Source organism: Ostrea edulis, chromosome 5 (assembly GCF_947568905.1).
Source record: "Ostrea edulis chromosome 5, xbOstEdul1.1, whole genome shotgun sequence".
NCBI lineage: Eukaryota > Metazoa > Mollusca > Bivalvia > Ostreida > Ostreidae > Ostrea > Ostrea edulis.
This window is the reverse complement of record NC_079168.1, coordinates 90,272,769-90,292,872: the sequence shown is the minus strand read 5'-3', so window position 1 is coordinate 90,292,872 and position 20,104 is coordinate 90,272,769. Positions and strand designations below refer to the sequence as shown.

Below are 20,104 nucleotides of genomic sequence, written 5' to 3'. Positions count from 1 at the left end.
AGAAAATGTAACTGAGAGCAAAGCTTGCGGCGTGCTCTTTTTGTTTTTTCCCCAAACTCACTTACATTTCCAGAAACAGTCACAGTGTATATAGTGTTTATCCTGCAATATATACACAATATCAATATTTTATTTACCCAGCAACATGTCAAATGCAAGACATTTAACATAAATTGTTAGTATCAATAGAACTTAAGATGTTATTTTAAGTGTTTTACACATAGACACTATATACCAAGCTTTGCTCCACTCTGGGGTCAAAACCCTACCCCGGCGATCATGAAATTTACAAATTTTGGTAGAGGCCTTCCTACTCTACATCACTATGCATTTAGTTTTTCTTACATACATGTATATGCGATTATTGAGAAGATTTTTGAAAATTAGTCAATTTTTGTTCCGCCCCTTGGGCCCCAGGGGTGCTGGAGTCCTGAAATTTACAATTTCTGTCCCCCTTGTCCAAATGATGCTTCATACCAAATTTGAAAAGAATTGGACTGGGATTTATTAAGAAGTTAAAAATGTTCAATTGTTGACGCACGATGGACGACAACCAATTGCTATAGGTCACCAGAGTTTTTTTCAGGTGACCTAATAAACCAAATGGTATAAACTTCTACTCTGTATTGTAATATATTCAAACATAATCAATCTACATTGCTAACAAAGTTCATCCCGAAATTCTGTATACTTGGGTACCCTATATTTTGAGTTCTATACCTTTACTCTTTAATAATAAATTCAAACCCACGCGATATAATTGCCTGTGGGATAAACCATATGGTTTAGCAAAAGCAAAATTTGTGTAAGTGTACAGATTTACAAGGTATGTGCATTGCTCCAAATCTATGAAATATGGTCTCCATTTCTCTTTGCATCATTTCCATGTGTTTTTCCATGTCAATAAAACTCTCAGTGAAAATTCTGTCAAAATCCTCAATCTGTTCTCCATCTCTTCTGTTGCCAGGAATCTGCTGTCCTTCCTTGAAGAATCTGTCATTAAGAAAATTCAACAGTGCAATGAAATTAAAATTCTAACATGACTTCACTGACATGGTATTTCACTGTTGATGAATGAATTTAAGTATTGGTGGGATGAAAAGTTTGGGATTTCATTTTAACTTGGGAGGGAGATGTAAAATAATACAAAAGACCGTTGCATTGAGCTTTAACGTTCACCTGATGAGTATCACATGCACTTAAATTTGATTACTACATATTTTTATAACCTTGACCTTACTTTTTATCCCAACAATTTCTGATATTTTACATTTAATCTTTAAATATATTGCCTACCCATCCCCGATTTTCACTTACATGTTGAACATACAAAATGGTAAAGTTAAAAAAAAAACAGAAAAGAAGACAGTATTTAACTATAATAACACAAATGGTTTACTTTCCCCCTCAAAAGTTATTGAAGCAAATTCCATCATCCATTTAAAAAGTTATGCTGGAATGGATGTTCTCAGTGTATTTCAAAGCAATACCCTCTGTGTTATGACCTGGACAAGTATTTGTAACTTTTAGGGCATACAAATAAATTTCTGTGCTGGAGAGAGTGGGGATGGCCTACATGGCATGTACATGTAGATCTTGGCAATATAAACCATAGTTCTGGGTCATGATACACTGTCTGGTTATATAGGCAATCTACATCTGATCCATGCATTCCTCGATGTGCAACATGAGCAGAAAACAATGAAAACGACACAATATTTGCATTATAGGAACCAGGGAAATGTTGTGATAGCTACTTGTCACATCTATATTAAAAAGAGATATGCATATTATACACAATGAAAAAATATGTAGACTACATGTAAAACAACTGGTAAAATAATGTGTATCGTATGCCACATTCCACTATGATTTCGTCAGAAATTGTAGAACAAGACTTACTGATTTTTATCTTCTATTGGTCTAGTATGACGCTCTCTTGAGCCAAGAAAAAAGTCGTGAAACATATCCATTATGCCCATTTTCTTCAATAGATGTTTACAATGACCGGACGTGGATTCTAGCAGTTTCTGTTTACACCGGAAGTAAGCGGAGTTGCATAAGTGCAAGTCAATTTTTACAAGAAAGCATTCGTGTGCTCATTTCATATTGTATGAATCAATAAAGCATATAGCAAGCTTTTAAAGGCCCCAATTTTAAGTTAACACCCCCAAATTGTAAGCTGCCTGTCAATCAAACATACTATTTATTCGTAAAATAAGATATCTCTTCAAATAAGACAGATATCTCTTTACACTAGAGAGATATATCCATTGGTTGTAGATATATCTCTAGAGAATGTAAGTTACATATGTAGAGAGTTAACCAAAAGGGATATCTCTTTAAACATAAGAGATATCTCTTTAAACAAAAGAGATATCTCTTTAAACATAAGAGATATCTCTTCAACTAAAAAGATATCTCTTTAAAGAAAAGAGAAATCTCTTTACGCTATGGAAATATCTCTTTCTCGTTGAGAGATTCTCTTAAAGCTATCTAGAGAGATATCTCTTGAAAAAGAGAAAGAGATATTTCTCTGGCGTAAAGTGATATCTCTCTATCAATGTAAAAAGAGATATCTCTTTAAATTAGAAAGATATCTTTTTGAATTTTCAAAAAGAGATATCTCTTTAGATTAAACAGACCCCCCCTCCCCTTCCGGTGATCATAATGACTTCTTCCTGAACATTGTGCACATCGCTATTAATATGATGTAAGGTTCCCTATTTTTTTAACAATCAAAATAATTCTAGAGTTAAGATGGCGGAAAGGGTTGACGAGGTGGTTGAAGTAACATTGTCAAGTTTCCAAGAGGCTAAACCCTGTCTAGCTCACATATTCTATCAATTTACATCGTCGGAAACCCACGGTTGATTACGCTTCGTTCCTCTCTCCACCACCCGTGGGTCCATTCATTCCTACTCACTCGTTCTCATGAATAGATATTTAAAAATACCGTTCAATCAAAGTGATCGTTATAGCAACGGAAATCTTCTGTTTTTAAAGGTAGCATCAATTTAACTTTGCTATCACAAGAATTGTATACCGAAATTGGGCTGAAAGTGTCTTGTTGATTGGACAAATTTGCTCAGGGTGTACTATGAGCGCCCAATCAAATTGCCTTATTAATTATTCATGATAACGAGGGAGTAGGAATGAATGGACCCACGGGTGATGGAGAGAGGAAAGAAGCGTAATCAACCGTGGGTTTCCGACGATGATCAATTTGTTGTCTTTATTAATTGTATACATGCGGTAAACGCAAAATCTTCACCCGGGATTGCAACCATCATAGATTTGCTTTGGTGGGCTTCCGGTTTAGGGAGAATTCCTTAAATATTCAACCTAATAAAAACGATATTGAAAAGAGATATCTCTTTCTATTTGAGAGATATTTCCTTTTCAACGATTAAAGAGATATCTCTTATACTTTGAGAGATATCTCTCTAAGAATTATTAGAGAGATATCTCTTTAAGTGAAGAAGATATCTCTCAAAGTAAAAGAAATATCTCTCAGAGTAAAAGAGATATCTCTTCAAGTGAAAAAGATATCTCTCAAAGTGAAAGAGATATATTTTTTCTAATTGAAAGAGATATCTCTTAAAGTATAAGAAATATCTCTCTAAGTGAAAGAGATATATCTCTAAGTGAAAGAAACATCTCTCTAAATGAAAGAGATATCTCTAAGTGTAAGAGATATCTCTAAAAGTAAGGGCTATTTATCTAAGTGAAAAAGATATCTCTAAAAGTAAGAGATATCTCTCTAAGTGAAAGAGATATCTCTCTAAGTGAAAAATGTATCTCTTCTTAGAGAGATATTTCTTAAAATTAAGAGATATCTTTCATTTTAAAGAGATATCTCTTCAAGATAAGTGATATCTCTTTAATTTAAAGAGAAATCTTATTGTTCGAATAAATGGTAAAAGGGCTTGCCATAAAAGCAAGATAAACCTATGTTAGTGCTCTCCCTCATTTCATATCATTTATGAGACTAATACTACTCAAAGTACAGAAAAATTCAAAAGACGAATTTTGATATAGTGAAGATATTGTTACGAAAATTGCTTTTATTATGTTGTAACCCCACACAAATCAATAAAAATAATCAAATTTAAAGTGGAAATCACAATATATTATTTCAATAAAACAATCTTATTTTAATTTTTGATCTGCACGTCGTTATGAAGTGGGAGCACGGCGTTATATTGGCGCACTCAAGATGTTACGAGTTCAATGGGACATAATTTTATCATTCAATTTAAAGTTAGGAAATACAATATTTTATTATTTATGATTAAAAGTTCAATTACTTTGTATCTTTAAGTTTTATTTTTTATTTTTATAAATCCACTAGTTGGTAGAAACTGGGAGCACAAGTTACATATGTTGTTACAAGGTGAAGGTCATTTGATCCGAGTGTGTAATGAATTTGAAGACCAGAACAAAATGTATACGCTGTAGGCCTAGCTGCTCTTAGCTTCGATATATCAATTTTCTCGCAGTTTATCTGGGTCTCTGTCCAAGTGGTTTTAGAAAAAGTACATGGACAAAGGTGACTGGGTGTTTTTTAAAGGTAAGGTTCTTGATCCAACAAAACCTTATCCACGTCTTTTTTCCTCATACCTTCCTTCGAAAAATGGGATTTTAATACTCTGCAGTCTAAATCCTTTCTACCGACTAGTACACCTTTAAACGGCACATAAAACCTTAATGAAAGGCGAAGATAAAGAACAGTGATCAATCTCATAACTCCCATAAGCAATACAAAATAGAGAGTTGGGCAAACACGGAACCCTGGATATACCAGAGGTGGGATCAGGTGCCAAGGAAGAGTAAGCATCCCCAGTCGACCGGTCACACCCACCTTGAGCCCTATATGTTTGCTCTTTAAAATATCTTTGCCTTCATTCTATTGATTGCTTCATCCTAACTGTGCTGATGTTTCTGCAACTGTGGCCATTTTCTCCTGCATTTGGATCTGAGTATGCGAAAGGAATGCCAGATCGTCAGCAAAATTTAGGTCATCCTGTGGTATCCATTGTATTCCGTTCCTCCTATTGATTGTGGATGATTTCATTATCCAATCTATTGCAAGCAGGAACAGGAAGGGTGACAATAGACATCCTTGACGAACTCCAGTTTTAACTTCAAATGTCTCCGTAAGCTGTCCTCCGTGTATAACCTTGCATGTCAAGTGTTCATAGGAATTGCGGATAATATTTACCAGGTACTCCATAATGCCGCACTAGCTTCCATATCCTCTAGCTCTCTGTTAACACTGGTACGTAGTGGTGCTATCTGGTCTGTACAAGATCCGTTTTTACGAAAACCGGCTCGTTGGTCGCGTAGCTTGTCACCCACTCCTTGTTTCATTCTGTTTAGTATTACCCGATTGAATACCTTTCCTGAAACATTTAGTAGTGTTATTCCTCTTTAGTTTGCACAGTTACTGAGGTATCCTCTTTTAGGAAGATTGATTAGGTACCCTGCTTTCCATTCTTGAGGAATAGTTTCTACTTCCCAATTCTCTTGAAGAGTGGATAGAGGATGTCAACTGAGCTATCAGAATCTGCCTTTAATTCTTCTACTGGAATGTTATCGGACCCCGCTGACTTGCCATTTCTCAGCTGTTTTAAGGCTACTTTAATCTCCTCTTTAGTTGGCGGTCATCTACATCTTTGTTGTGTATTTGGTGAGTTCTCTTCTTCGTGTCCGGAATATAGCACTAATTCACCAGTTGTTAGTCTACACCGTCCTGTGAATCCATCTTGTCTCGTTTATACCTAGCAATGAATAAATGAATAATTGAAAATTTGCAAAGATGACATTTCTATCTTCAGAATGGAAATCAGTAAAATACACTTTTATGAAAGATACTACTAGTACATTGTATTTATCAAAAGTGGAGATGTGTATTATGATTTTACTTATAAAGGTACTACTTCAAATCGTTAGATGAAGAAAGAGGGGGGGACCTGGATGTATGTACAGCGTTCTGTTACTAGATTTGATACTAATATATTCCTCAGATCTGCAATCAGTTGACCGATGTACCTTATTTCATTTATTATAAGTCTTATATAAAGTACAAATAATCACCGTAATTCGAAAAGAAAATAGAAAAAGTTCAATCAAACGCAGCGATAACCGTCTCAGATCAACAATTTTGATATCAAGGGATTGTACTTAAAGCTCTAACAAGTCGGCAAAAAGGGGAGAAGCTAACTGTCAAACGAAAGGGGACTCAAGAGATGCAACCATTTTTAGTGAATTTCGTAAAAATGTTGATCTGAAACCTTTCCAGCATTCCTTATCATGTAAACGCGCTATAAATATTGTACTAAATTAAGACACAACTTTTTATCAAATTATGATATGCAGACGAAACGTCGTTTATATATTATATTGCACAGTAGAATCCCAAAACTTTCAAAACAAAACAGAATTTTTCTTCAGATGTAAAAATCATTTGAATGCACAAAATAATAATTTTGACTAACAAATAGATTTGACGACCTGAATATCATTGATGTATTGATATTGGAGAAATGTGTCGTAAACATGAAGTACAACGTTTAATCTTTTCTGAAGTCCATCAAATTCATGACTCGTGTGGGTTTAACAGATTGTAAGTAATTGATTCATATCTATATTCATGTATATTCCCAATTGCTATATATATTTCTTTTTAGATCCTTTCTATGACAATGGCATAGATTATGTAAGACCTTGTTGCTGGTCCTTCTGACGGTATCAATAACGGACCTTACATGACATTTAAAATTTGTTATCGGTAGAGATATTAATCTCGTTTAGTCGTTCAATATTTTGAAATTAAAAACAATACCAAAAAAAAAAAAAAAAAAAAAAAAAAAAAAGTACAGTATTTTTCTTAACACGAAACTGGTCGTATAATATTCTATATCATAACTTAATCTACTTCTGCAGGAGAAGTGTTCGCTTTCAATTTGTTGAAGATTACATCACTTGACAATAGGTTACGTTTGTCAGTTCCAATCATTTATGATAAGTAGAGGCTGAGACTTCACATTGTTCAGAGGGAGATAATTCCATTTTTTATAGTTCGCGGAATAAACTTTGTCTTTATATTTTAGTTTATTTGTATGCATGTTGTGTGAGAGTCTGAGAGGAGGGATTATAAGACTCTCTTATGAGTAACCATGAAATATAAGGTGATTCCACCCGAGGGTTGCAAAAAAGCTGTGAAACCCGAGGCTTTATGGAGCGCCAAATTAACATAAACTCAAATAATTGAAGATATCTTCAATTATTTGAAGATATCATCAATTTATTTGATGCGCGCAACAATTGAATTAAAGATCTCTTCAAATAATTAATGATATATTCAATTCTGAATTATTGCGCGCATTAATTGAATTGATGATAGCATTAATTCTTCAGTTGAATTGATGCGCGCTTTAATTGAATTAGTGATCTCTTCAAATGAATTAATGATATCAACAATTGAATTGATGCGCGCTACAATTCAATTGAAGAGAGCAATAATTGATATAATGCGCGCATTAAATCAATTGATGAGAGCATTAATTGAATTGATGCGCGCATTAATTCATTTGATGAGAGCAAAAATTGATTTAATGCGCGCATTAATTCAATTATTGCTCTCTTCAATTGAATTAAAGATATTTTTAATTCATTTGAAGAGAGCAATAATTCTTTTAGAGAGAGCAACTATATAATTAAAGATATCTTCAATTCAACATATCCACAATTGAATTAATGATATCTTTAATTGAATTGTTTGATGCTCTCACCAAATGAATTGAAGAGATCAATAATTGAATTAATGCGCACATCAAATCTATTATTGCTCTCATTAATTGAATTAATGCGCTCATCAATTAAATTGAAGAGATATCATTAAATCAATTATTGCTCTCATTAATTCAATTGATGCGCGCATTAATTCAATTGATGAGAGCAATAATTGAATTGAAGCGCGCATTAATTCATTTGATGAGAGCAATAATTGATTTAATGCGCGCATTAATTCAATTAAAGAGAGCAATAATTGAATTGATGATATCTTCAAATAATTGAAGATATCTTCACTTATTTGAGTTTATGTTAATTTGGCGCACCATAAGGCTTTGGTTTGTAAGCAAACGAACTCTGGCGGAAGTTTACAAAACTTCGTGTTCACCCATTCGGATATCTCGTGTTTTTTCCCTTTCGTGTCCAGTTAAATGAACAAACCCGAGTATTCCGAATGACGCAGACAACAACATACTCTACCCAGAGTTATAGTTCCTTACACTCATTTACTCACTGTAAGTGAGAGCAAGGAACGACAACTCTGGGTAGAGATTGACATGCAGCCTCGTGCATTTCCATAAATTTAACGTCAAGGTAAACGAATTTTATTGTGACGTCACAATGAGTCCGAGTCATTGTACTTTGATAGTTCGTAAGGCACAAAACATGCGGGTCTCTGATTTTGGTTGATAGAAAAAACAAGCAAGTAAATCAGCATTCATGGAGAATGGAAATACAAAGCTGACGCCGAGCGTTTGGCAATGGAACTGTCACTACCTGTTTTGTCGCTGCCGGGATTTGAACCCCGACCTTTTGCATGCGGGGCGAACGCTCTACCTCCAGACCACAGCGGCGGTCTTTCAAATTTCAACTTGCCTCGGATCCTTTTTGTATATATTATATACAATAAAATACGTTCAAACCAAATCTGGCCATAAGCGAGTCATGATTTTTTAAATCATATTTAATTGAAAACGCCTTTTTTGAAAAAACAAAAACAAAACTTATTGCAATGTTATTTGTGGCTCATTTTTAAGGATATATTATCATAAAATGCAGAATTGTTTGTAGTTTCTTCACATAATTTCAAAATGCAGAAAAATATAGACGATAAAATGTCTTTCTTTTGTTTGTTAAAATAAGTGAGGTGAAGGTCGCAAACATTGCCAGGAAAAAAATGCATAACAGTTACTGTGTGTTATGCATTTTGTCTGCAATGTTTACGACCTTCATCCCTTCTAACAAACCAAAGAAAGCAGTTTGTTATCTAAATGATATCTATATTATATGTACTTGATATCTTTTATCTTGCCTCAAATTGTGATTTGTACAAAGAAATTACCGACGTGGACATTATAGGCCTAAACTCGGTCACATGCAAGTTCATATTTATTTCAGGTGTACAAAACAAGTTTTTTGGAATCAAATGGCTTTTATTTAGTACAATGGTTTTCAGATAATGAAATGCAGGCAAACTGCGATAAATTTTCAGGCTTATCATTAGAAATAAAACACCAGCCTATTCTACAAATTTGATTGATGGAACGGAAATTCAGCTAACTTGATGCTTTTAGTTAACTTTCCAGTACATAGTATGATATTATGATATCTGCATGTCTAGTCGATAAATAATTCCTTTGAATAGAGCTAATGTTGTATTGTTATTTAATTTGATATCACGTTTGAATATTTCCCGCCTCATTACACAATCTATTCTTAGACCTAAAGTCACATGACCAATCGTGGTTTGTTTGGGTGTGTTGTGCTTAAAAAAGAAAGTATGAATGAATGAACGGCATTTACAATCGAGAAGCCGACACGAGTGGTTGCTGGCGTTAAAATAGTGACGATGGATTTACGAAAGAAGGCGGAGGAGGTAGCTGAAAGATTACAAAAATATTACAAACAAGTGGAGGGGTGGACGTCAACAAAGAAATCGGTGAGTTCCCTGCACGTGAACCTTCGTTACTTCAGGCTATTATTGTAGCTACTAAAGAACGAAATTCGCTCGAATTATTGAATTTTAAAAAGATTTGAGAACATTAGTAATTCTTTATTAGTTTCATTTGAGGGAAAAGAAACACGCTTACATAGGCCTTGCTTGTGGACACGTGTACTAATTAGGCCTAATTAGGTGGGTTTTTTTCCCCTCTCTTTCAAATAGCAAGCGATTAATTTATATAGACTTATTTACAAGAGGATGAATCATGATCATGCATGACGTTTTACTATTTTGAATACATGTAATTTTTTTTTTTTTTAACATTTAGTACCATTGTGGCTAAAACAATATGTTCTGACATCATTTGAATGGATACAACTGTTTGTCTAGTAGTCCTATCTGGGGCAAGTATAGGTCTAAAATGTACATATGTACTATTTACATAAGATTATAAAGAAATTTTGAAGCCATACATATTTAGCAATCAAATTCATCATTTATACAAGTTGTCATTTTGCTTCATGGGTTTTGATAAACACTGTACCATGCTGAACATGTAATTATATTTTTATAGCATTCATATTTAAGTGTCCTTGGCACTGAAGCAAGACTAATTGCTTAAAATATTCATTATCCTAGGAGTTAATAGGGCAAACTGATGATCCTGATTTTGTTGCATCTTATTAAATCTGATTACTGAATACCCATGCAAATTACATCAGGGCTGTTAGCCTGTCACTACAGATTTTGGGATAGGGTCCTGGTCACTTTAGATTAGGAAATGTTAACATGACAGTATTTTTTGTTCACACTAGGAACACATGTACAGTCACCCAGGTTTTTGTTTAAGATAAAAACTTATTTTCTAAAGGTAAGATCTCACTCGGTATACATTCTTTCCTCACCCTATCAATGTACATGAAATGTATAGTGTAGAAAAATTATCTCTATTTTTCTGAATTTTACAGTAGGTGATCATTTAAGAAATGCATATGTTTTCATCTTACTTATATTGTATCAAAATTTGGAATCTCTAGACTATGGATCGATTGCCAAATATTTGCCTATTTTCTATTTGGAAGGATCCTGTGATCACAGACCCAGTTTAGGTAGATTACATCTACTACTTACTTCTACATGTGCCTTAGTTTCGTACATAGTTGATAGATCTACATCTTCCCAAGTCGAGGGTTTCTGATTCGATCCTCTCCTCACAAACGTTTTTCCCAAGTCGAGGGTTTCTGATCCGCTCCTCACAAACGTTTTTCCCAAGTCGAGGGTTTCTGATCCGCTCCTCTCCTCACAAACGTTCTTCCCAAGTCGAGGGTTTCTGATCCGATCCTCTCCCCACAAACGTTCTTCCCAAGTCGAGGGTTTCTGATCCGCTCCTCTCCTCACAAACGTTCTGAGGAGAGGAGCGGATCAGAAACCCTTGACTTGGGAAGATGATAGATCTATTGCAGTTTTCACTTTTAGAAATATCCCTTGATATTATATATGTGTGTTATGTACACAGCTATATGATTTTCTTTGCAGAAAAATTTTGAAATTTCATATATACAGTCAGAGGAATTTTCTGGCCACTTGTAAGTACTAATTTCATTAGCTTTTCTTCATTTTACATGTATGTGTGTATACATATGCACCTCAGTAAAGTTCACTTTATGGCAGCCTTTGCAGGTGGTCATTGGTAAGTGATTTAGTATACCATTATTTGCAGTGCACTTATTCTCATTGGAAAGATAAAATCTTCACAATGAAATGCATCAATCCTGTAATGTTATTTAGGTGAAACACAGAGAAAATACCTGATTACTTGTGCAAGTCTGTTCTTGATGTTTTGTGCTCCTGTCAATTTTAATTTGACAGATGTGATGAACTGGCACTGACAAATTGAAGTTTACACACAGCTATACACTTGCATCTTGCATTCCTAGGAAGTTTGTAATCAGGTGATGAAAATGAACAGACTTTACTGACTGCAGGGCATTTTTAATTAAACTCGTATTACAAACATTATCAGCTAAATTAACCAATATGCTGCAACACTAAATGTAAATTGTAACATATGGACCCATTCACTTTATGTTTTCACATTTTCAATGTTTTTGCCTTTTATGTATCTAAAAAAAAATTGTAATGATCGCTAGCCATTTTTTCCTTAATGTGTTGCAGTTGTGATGCATGGATGATTCTTGATTAATATAGTGGGTCTGATTGTAGAATGTAAATATACGAGAAATTAATTTTGATTTTGAAAATACATGAGGTTATGAACTGCAATAATCTACACCAGAATACTTTTAATGAAGGGCTAACAAGCAAACAAGCAAATCAGAAAGTATGCCATCACAAAGTATCACAGTTCATACCCTCATGTATTTTCAAATCTTAATTGTTTTGATGATAAGGCAAATTTCATTCACCATAACAGTTTGTTTTGTTCATTTGTTTTAACCTCCTTTTGAGATTATTCAACTTACAATGAGACGTCGTCAGCTGTAGGTGAAGCGTCACACCTATGTAAGCTACAATGTAGGTGTTCAGGGCTGTAGCAGTGAGGATTCTTTATCATGCCTGTCACGACACAGGACCTCAATTATTAATATATCATCTGAAAGTCTTCTAAATGCTGAGCAGTAATTAACATATCATCTGAAAGTTCTAATGCTCAGCATTAAATTTGCTGTGTGAGCAGTCAGTGCCTATAGGCCAAAAATAAAAATGGATTTGTTTGATGTACGTACTCCGACCGACCCATCAAATTTGCTCCTACCTGATCATTTTCTTCAGCAATTTAAAATTTCATTTTTTTTTTTGGTTGTTTCCCTTGAAAAATAGAAAATTCTCCTTATTTTAAAAGAAAATATAAAAAAAAAATTCATGACATTCTTTAAAAAAAAAAACAACCCAACAACCTACCTACCGCCCCACCTTTAAAAAATGTGGGTCGGAGTACATCAAACAAAAATATTTTTATGCCCCCGAGATCGACGATCGGGGAGGGGGGGGGGGGGATGATATTGTTTTTGTCCTTTCTGTCATTCTGTCTGAAACTTTAACCTTGCTAATAACTTTTGAACAGTAAGTGATAGAGCTTTGATATTTCACATGAGTATTCCTTGTGACAAGACCTTTCCGTGGGTACCAACATTTTTGACCCCTTGACCTTGGAGTTTGACCTACTTTTTGAAAACTTTAACCTTGCTAATAACTTTTGAACAGTAAGTGATAGAGCTTTGATATTTCACATGAGTGTTAAAATTCCTTGTGACAAGACCTTTCCGTTGGTATTAAACCTTTTGACCTTGACATTTAACTTACTTTTAAATTTTTTTTTTTACATTAGTCATAACTTCTAAATGGTAAATATTAGAGTTTTCACATTATACATGATCATTTCTTTTGACAAGATCTTTTTACTGGTACCAAGATATTTGCCCTTGTGACCTTGGCCTGATCTTTGGAATTGGCCATTATCGGGGGCATTTGTGTTTCACAAACACATCTTGTTACTCTTGGCCCTATTTGTATGTCTTTGATTTGACACTAGCCAAGGTATGGCTGGAACTGATGACCCTCCAGTCATGAAGAGAATGCTCGTACCATCAAGTCGCTTCAATAGGTTAACTAGGAAGTAAATATTGATGATATTCTAGGTTAATTGAATTTTAATCACATATGAATATATGATGGATTCCTTCATCTTAAAAACTGTGTTATGAAAGGGTTGGGAGACACAGTGCCTGAGTGGACAATTTTAATTTTATGCTGTATATAGGGAGAACTTCTTCTGGACCCAACTGAATTTTTCCAATCAGGTCAAATATCTTTCGAACAGTTCTTTATCATCCATTCATATTCATTATATACAGTTAGCAAATCATTACATAATTGTAGATTACCAGAGCTGTGTTGTACCCACAAAAACACAAGATATTCACTGAACTTAATGTAATTAACATCCACAGTTATTCTGACTTTACTGAGAACAGTAAAATTCAGCAATAATGTTAGGCAAATTTCTAGATTCAAATCTCACCCAATGTAATGCAGAGGTGTTTAAAACAATTAATCTCTTGTTTAAAACCATCAGCCTAAAGACAGACAAGACGTAGATTAGGCTGAAACTTATGATATCAAAACCACAAACACAACATAAAAAGAAACAGCCAGGTGTTCAAGTATGTGTTCCACACAGTGATCTCTATCATTGCTAAATGTTTCAGAACCAGCAGATTTTCTTCTTTTCAGGGCTACATTTTACTTAGTAGGAAATTACATTCCCTCATGTTTTCGTGATAACTTTATTTAGATTTATCATGAGAGAGAGAGAGAGAGAGAGAGAGAGAGAGAGAGAGCACTGTGCTGGCAATACCATATAACAGTAACACCAATACTGTTGGTGTAATTGGGTTCATGTACTCATCTACAAAACTACAATGCCATTTGTCCAAAAATGCTAGAGAAATTTGATACAGAATATTTAAAAATACTATAGGTTCAATATTTTTCTTCATTCCTATATCTAATGGGATATCTATGTTTCTTTCTGACTTTCTTCATTTCTTATATTGATATGCTTGTACTTGACATTGAATATGTACATTAATTGTAAATGTATTTGAATAATAATTTTCCTTACATGGAATATCCTCATGTAATTACCATAAACTAGGCATATAAAGTACCCACAATACACACAAAAGTACTCAAACAACTTACAGGGGGAAATCTGTCTCCTAAAACACTATAACTATATGTAGTGCTATGTAGCATACTCAATGATGAGTCTGCCTGTCTATATTGCAAATGTTAATAGAAAAAGAGCACTTCATAGAGAACTTAATTGTCAATCCCATTATACAGAAACAGAAATTATATTATGGCAGGCACACAGGAATCAAACCAAGGACACAGTGCTTTTAAGGATGAGATTGAAAGATCATTGTCAGATTAAAAATCTAAATTCAAATGGTTGGGGGAAAGGAGGAGTCTACAAGTTTCTTTTGTCTGACATTGACTACATGACTTTTTTGTGAAACAATTAAATTAACTTTTTAAATGCATGCAGATAGAAAAGGTGTAGAGCTTGGTTAGTACTTGTTCTTGATGATCAATTTGAATCAACATTCATCCTATTTAGTTTCAAGGGGGTAAGGATCTTAATGAAAACTTTATGTGAATTTAGTTTTTTGTCAGACATTTAACTTTTGATCTTGCCCCTTACTTAGAATCAGTAAATCACACACTTGTAATTTATAATTAAAAATTTAAATTTAAAATCTTGTCGTTAAAGAATATCATGTTGTGCCAGTTGAAATGCTCAATTTTTCATACTATAGACAGGGCATATCCTGGTTACAAAAGAAAATTCCCTTGGTTTGATTCATATTTGACTTGTTGAAATTATTTCTTTTTTACCATTTATAAATTACATTACTTTCATTTTCCCAGGTCAGTTATGAGAATTTCGCATGGCATACAGGTGTAGGTTTAAGGAATTTGCTCAATGGACTTGCTTAATTGGAAACTTCCTGTGTTGAATCATTCTGATCATGCATCCCCTGCAATGTTCATTATACACTCCAGAAGCATATTGCAGTTTATGCCTGTAAAGCATAGATACATGTCCTCTTTGTGAACAACTGAAAGCACAAACTTCCGAAGGACTGCAAGTCTTTAAGTCTGTGCATGGTTACTACCGTTCAATACATTATCTCCATGTCACTTGCATATATTGGGTCAGCTGTCTGGCTATATATGCAACACAAATCAAACTATTCAAAATCTGATACATGTATTTTAGATTGTTGCAAAAGTGCTATAAATAATTAACAAATTTATGTTTTGAGGACCTCTAAACCTTTATATTAGTACAAATAACTCTGTTCCTAGTCACTTTAACCAGAATATATCTCAATCTGCAAAATTTGATATCTCATTCAAGACATTTCACAAATATTTAGAGTGCTATGACCTGTACACAAACCTTAAGCCTTGCTTGCACTTGAAACCCTGTGAATGACAGAGTCTGCATTCCTCACAAAGTCTCATAGATTTGTGGTTATATACTACTCTAGAATCACCAAAAGCATGTAATATGATTTTATTTTAGCATTTCAGATCTGAAGTTTACCTTAAAGAAGGTTGTATGTATATAGGTATACTATGTGATTCATCTTGTTTACTGAAACTTGACAGTTATTGGAGTGTGGATGAACAGCATGGTGGCTGTATCAAATGTCACTGTTTTAGATCAACTGACAGACAACAAACCATTCAGATAATCATATCTTTTGACCCCTGCTGTTGATTTGTTTGGGGCCTGTAGTTCATTGAGACTTGCATATAAATGTCCCTAAGTGGCTGGCTGTGCTGAGGTCAGACATAAATAATGTTGATGGTCACTTGAGGTGTTAGTACTGTCTGAATATGACCAAGGCCTGGTGTCATTCAGTGCATTAAGTTTGTACTGGGTGACACAGCATTCAGTTTTTGAAGCCAGTTAATCAATGTTGTCAAGCTTATCACTTGTAAAATGAAATATGCACCATGTAATAGGTATAGATTTTGTGTTATATAATGTTAAGATATTATTATTGAAGTAAAATCTTTTTCTCACACTGTCTTTACCTGGACAGGTTACGTACCCCAGTACTTTTTATGGCTGCATATACATCTATGTCTATATATATTTTTCATAAATTGTATTTTAATCAATGATTGGATGTTAATTTGCTTAGAATAGTTTAGATTATATATATATATATAATCTAAAATGATCAAATAATAATTATGATCAGTTCCTGATAGTACTTTCACCTTATGGCTTTTCAGGCAGATTGTCTTGAATGTTAATAATTGAATATATATAGAGCCATATAAGGCGGAAGTACTAAAAGGAACTGATCGTTGATTATTATGTGATCATTTTGGGATTATACATTCTTTTAAATCATTAGTGTTAAATCTAAAGCAAACTAGCATGGCGTACGTTGCACTATGCCCTTTTTGGCTCAGGCGCCATGCCCTTTTTAATTGCACCATGTCCTTTTTTCTCTATAAATTTTTTTAAGAATATTTGTTAATATATATATAAACAATTGTTCTTTATTTCACAAGGTTGATTCAAAAGTTTAAAATCATCATATTAAAAGTATCAACTTTTAAAGAGGGTAAATGATTATAGTATATGATACAATGAAAGTGTCCCGAAATTGTCTTGCCGTGACAAAAAGTGCCCTTTTGAACATATGATATGTGTGCCCTCTCTAGATCCTAGATTTAACACTGAATTTTATATATATATATATATATATATATATATATATATATATATACACACATGGTATAGGTAATAAGTAGAAAAAATATATCCAACGATGACTATATAAATGCAAGTACACACGATCCACATTTAATTAATTATACACTTAGCGCTTTCGCCGGGTAGTTCGGCTCTTCTCTGAAGCGAATGTGGATCTTGTGTACTTATAGTCATCGTTGTATATATATATATATATATATATATTAGGGCTGAAACGATTCACCGAAATATCGATACTGTTCAATTTAAACGCTCGATTCAATATTCGATTCATTGCCTCAATTTTCGGTTCGATACGTTTATTACAAACAGGTTCAGTAAAATCAGTCTCGGCCAGTACATATTATTTCCATAACCTGCATGAGGGATAAAATAGCCTTAAATAATGTTCAAATTGTTGTTTGTCTTGAGGTTGAAGAAAATAATACTAAATTTAAACTAAATCTGCTAGTTTAAACTACAGCGAACAGGCATCTCACTGTCTGGCAGTTTTGCTTTTAAAATTATGATTTTGTACATGTATCTTGATAATTAAATTTTTCTTCAATTGTTATTATTGGTTTCTTCTGTAAATTGTATTGTATTGAAAGTATTGAATCGTGGCATAAGTATATATTGCAATATATATGTATCGTATCGTGAAGGGGGCGTATCGTTTCAGTCAATATATATATATATATATATATATAAGATTCACATTGATTGTTAAATTACATATAAAAAATATAGAAAGAAACCGGAAAGTGTTGAGTAATATATGCTTTAAATTAGCGGTTTCATTTAAAATATTAATTCAGCTAATTTACTAAATGTTTTCCTGTTTCTTTCTTTATTTCATATATGTACATTTTGTGTATGTATATATTATTTCATATATGTACATTTTGTGTATGTATATATTATTTACAAGACTTTATATATATCATTCTCCTTGTAGGGTATATTTATATCATAAGATAAAGAAGTTTTTTGTTGTGCACAAATGCTTGTTTGTGTGAATGTGCAGTTAAAATCATTAATGAAAAACAAATTCCTTTCCTTTCCTGACACAATTAAATGTTGAAATGAAAGGGTCTTTGATAGTCCATGAAATGTCTATGTACTTGAACTTAATAACACTGTGATACCACAAGTTCTGTGTGAAAATGGGGAAGTGGACCAAGTTTGGCAATGATATGAGACTTTTAAAGAATGAACTAGTGTACCTGGCAGTATTTGATTGAAACAAATAGAGCAATGTTGTACTGTACAAGCTCATGAACGCTTGATACTCGATAGTTCTGGGTTTTCACTGGAACTTGCCGAACGAATATTCCAGAGAGCTATTATTGTGACTCTGGTAGTCAGCATCACATTTTAGAGGGAATTTAAACTACCTTTAGATTGCCAATATCTTTTGAACCAAGGGGGATAGGGCTTAATGATATTTCACATATAGATGGATGCCTCATAACCAGGACTTTCTTTTGTTAGGTACATGACTTTTGACTTGTGTCCTTTAATGCTATTTTTCAAACCATGGTGGAAATTTGGCCTATATAATTCACATATAGATGCCTCATGACTATAGGGCTGCAGATCATAGGGGCTAGGCCACATTTAAAAATGTGTTTGTTTCCCCTCTCCCGACCCTAAATTTCAGAGGAAGGTCGGTAGGTAGGTAAAAAGTTTTTTTTAAGCTAGCAGAATTTTATTTATTATGAAATTCCCATAACCATTAACAATGCCCGATACCAAACGTCGTGAAGCACATCATCCATGTTTCCTCATCAAACTCGTATAGTCAGTTCTCGCGTAGATTCTGCTTTGATTTCCACATTTTGCAATTAGGGAAGGTGTCGATATTTCGGACAGTACTTCATGTATTTTGGAAATGCTCATTATCTAACCACTAAACTTAGGCATTGGACTACATGTATACATATTGGTTGATTTGACAAACATTGGGTTTCATCAGAATTTTCTCTGCTATTTATGCCACATACTAACACTTAAATAAAGTTAGGGAGAATGTTGCAACTATGGACAATGGTGTTAGTTTTGGACACATGGTGTTATAAAATTGGTAAACTCGGTTGCTGTCTTTTATTTATGGTTCACTGACATTTTATGCTTTTGTTTTTTGCAGATTATCTTAATTTATATATGATAGTGATTTTGATTATATTTTTTAATGATATCAGTAGATCTAGTTTACCAGAAAACGTTTCAACGGGACTTGATTTTGCCGATCAAACAAAATGGATGCTGACATCAACCAATCAGAGCTGAGTTACACATGTGCATATAATTAGGTGTTTTCCAGTTTGTAAATATAGCATTAGTTCAGAAATAAGTTAAATTGAGAATGCTTTTGATTGACTGTCAAAAATATCGCATCCGTCCAAAATATCAACACTTTCCCCTACTGAAGAACACAACTTGGACACTGGATGCCCCGAATTCTCTTGTTTCCTCGCTTCTCGTATAGACAACATTTCTCCATCTCGATCTTGCAGATCACTATTCCGAATTGTGAGCCGAATTCAATGTTAAACTCACTTGTAATTAATCAATAAAACAATCATGATTCTTGTACTTATTAATATCGATTAAAAGAAAATATCAATCCAAAATTCGATATTAAACAGACGCCAACAATTGTAGTCAACCGAATTTTCACTGTCATTTGAGCAAACGAGTCTTGTGACTCAAAACAAAGCTCGACAGTTTGATAAAATGTTTTCAAGAGACTGTTTGTGTGATGAAAGAACCCATAAAATCGATATTAGTAAGTACAAGAAGAATCGTTTTATTGATTAGTTATGAGCTTAAAATTGAATTTGGCTTGTAAGTATTTGAAATCAGCCAGAGAATGCCGCCTCCAGCGGGAGGCGGCAAAATTTCTAGATTTCGGACCAGAGCACCTCCTGTATTCGTATTATTAATTTTTAATTTTGGATCGAAACCAAAGAAGATATAGAAAATTTTCGTCATTATAAAATACTGATCTGCAACAGAAACGACCTTGAAATTTTCTTAAAATTAAAAAAAAA

The 20,104-nt window shown here is 33.7% G+C and overlaps 2 protein-coding genes across 4 annotated transcripts in view; one reads left to right on the top strand and one right to left on the bottom strand.

Annotated features, from left to right (window-relative positions):
* The window catches only part of LOC125650835 (HCLS1-associated protein X-1-like), a 6,907-nt gene extending 4,841 nt beyond the window's left edge, over window positions 1–2,066 (bottom strand). The window contains exons 1-2 of the mRNA XM_048879380.2: window positions 1,903–2,066; window positions 824–993 (exon numbers count right to left, since the gene is read on the bottom strand). Of these exons, the coding sequence (XP_048735337.2) occupies window positions 824–993; window positions 1,903–1,982 (250 nt within the window). The 5' untranslated portion in view covers window positions 1,983–2,066. The remainder of the gene's footprint in view (window positions 1–823; window positions 994–1,902) is intronic.
* Window positions 2,067–9,515: 7,449 nt separating this feature from the next.
* LOC125650234 (stAR-related lipid transfer protein 5) overlaps window positions 9,516–20,104 on the top strand; it is a 31,803-nt gene continuing 21,214 nt past the window's right edge. For 2 of the 3 annotated variants that reach the window (XM_048878349.2, XM_048878348.2), the window contains exons 1-2: window positions 9,516–9,736; window positions 11,276–11,325. In XM_048878349.2, coding sequence (XP_048734306.1) covers window positions 9,647–9,736; window positions 11,276–11,325 — 140 coding nt within the window. In that variant the 5' untranslated portion in view covers window positions 9,516–9,646. The remainder of the gene's footprint in view (window positions 9,737–11,275; window positions 11,326–20,104) is intronic. The other variant, XR_008795679.1, reaches the window with a different exon arrangement.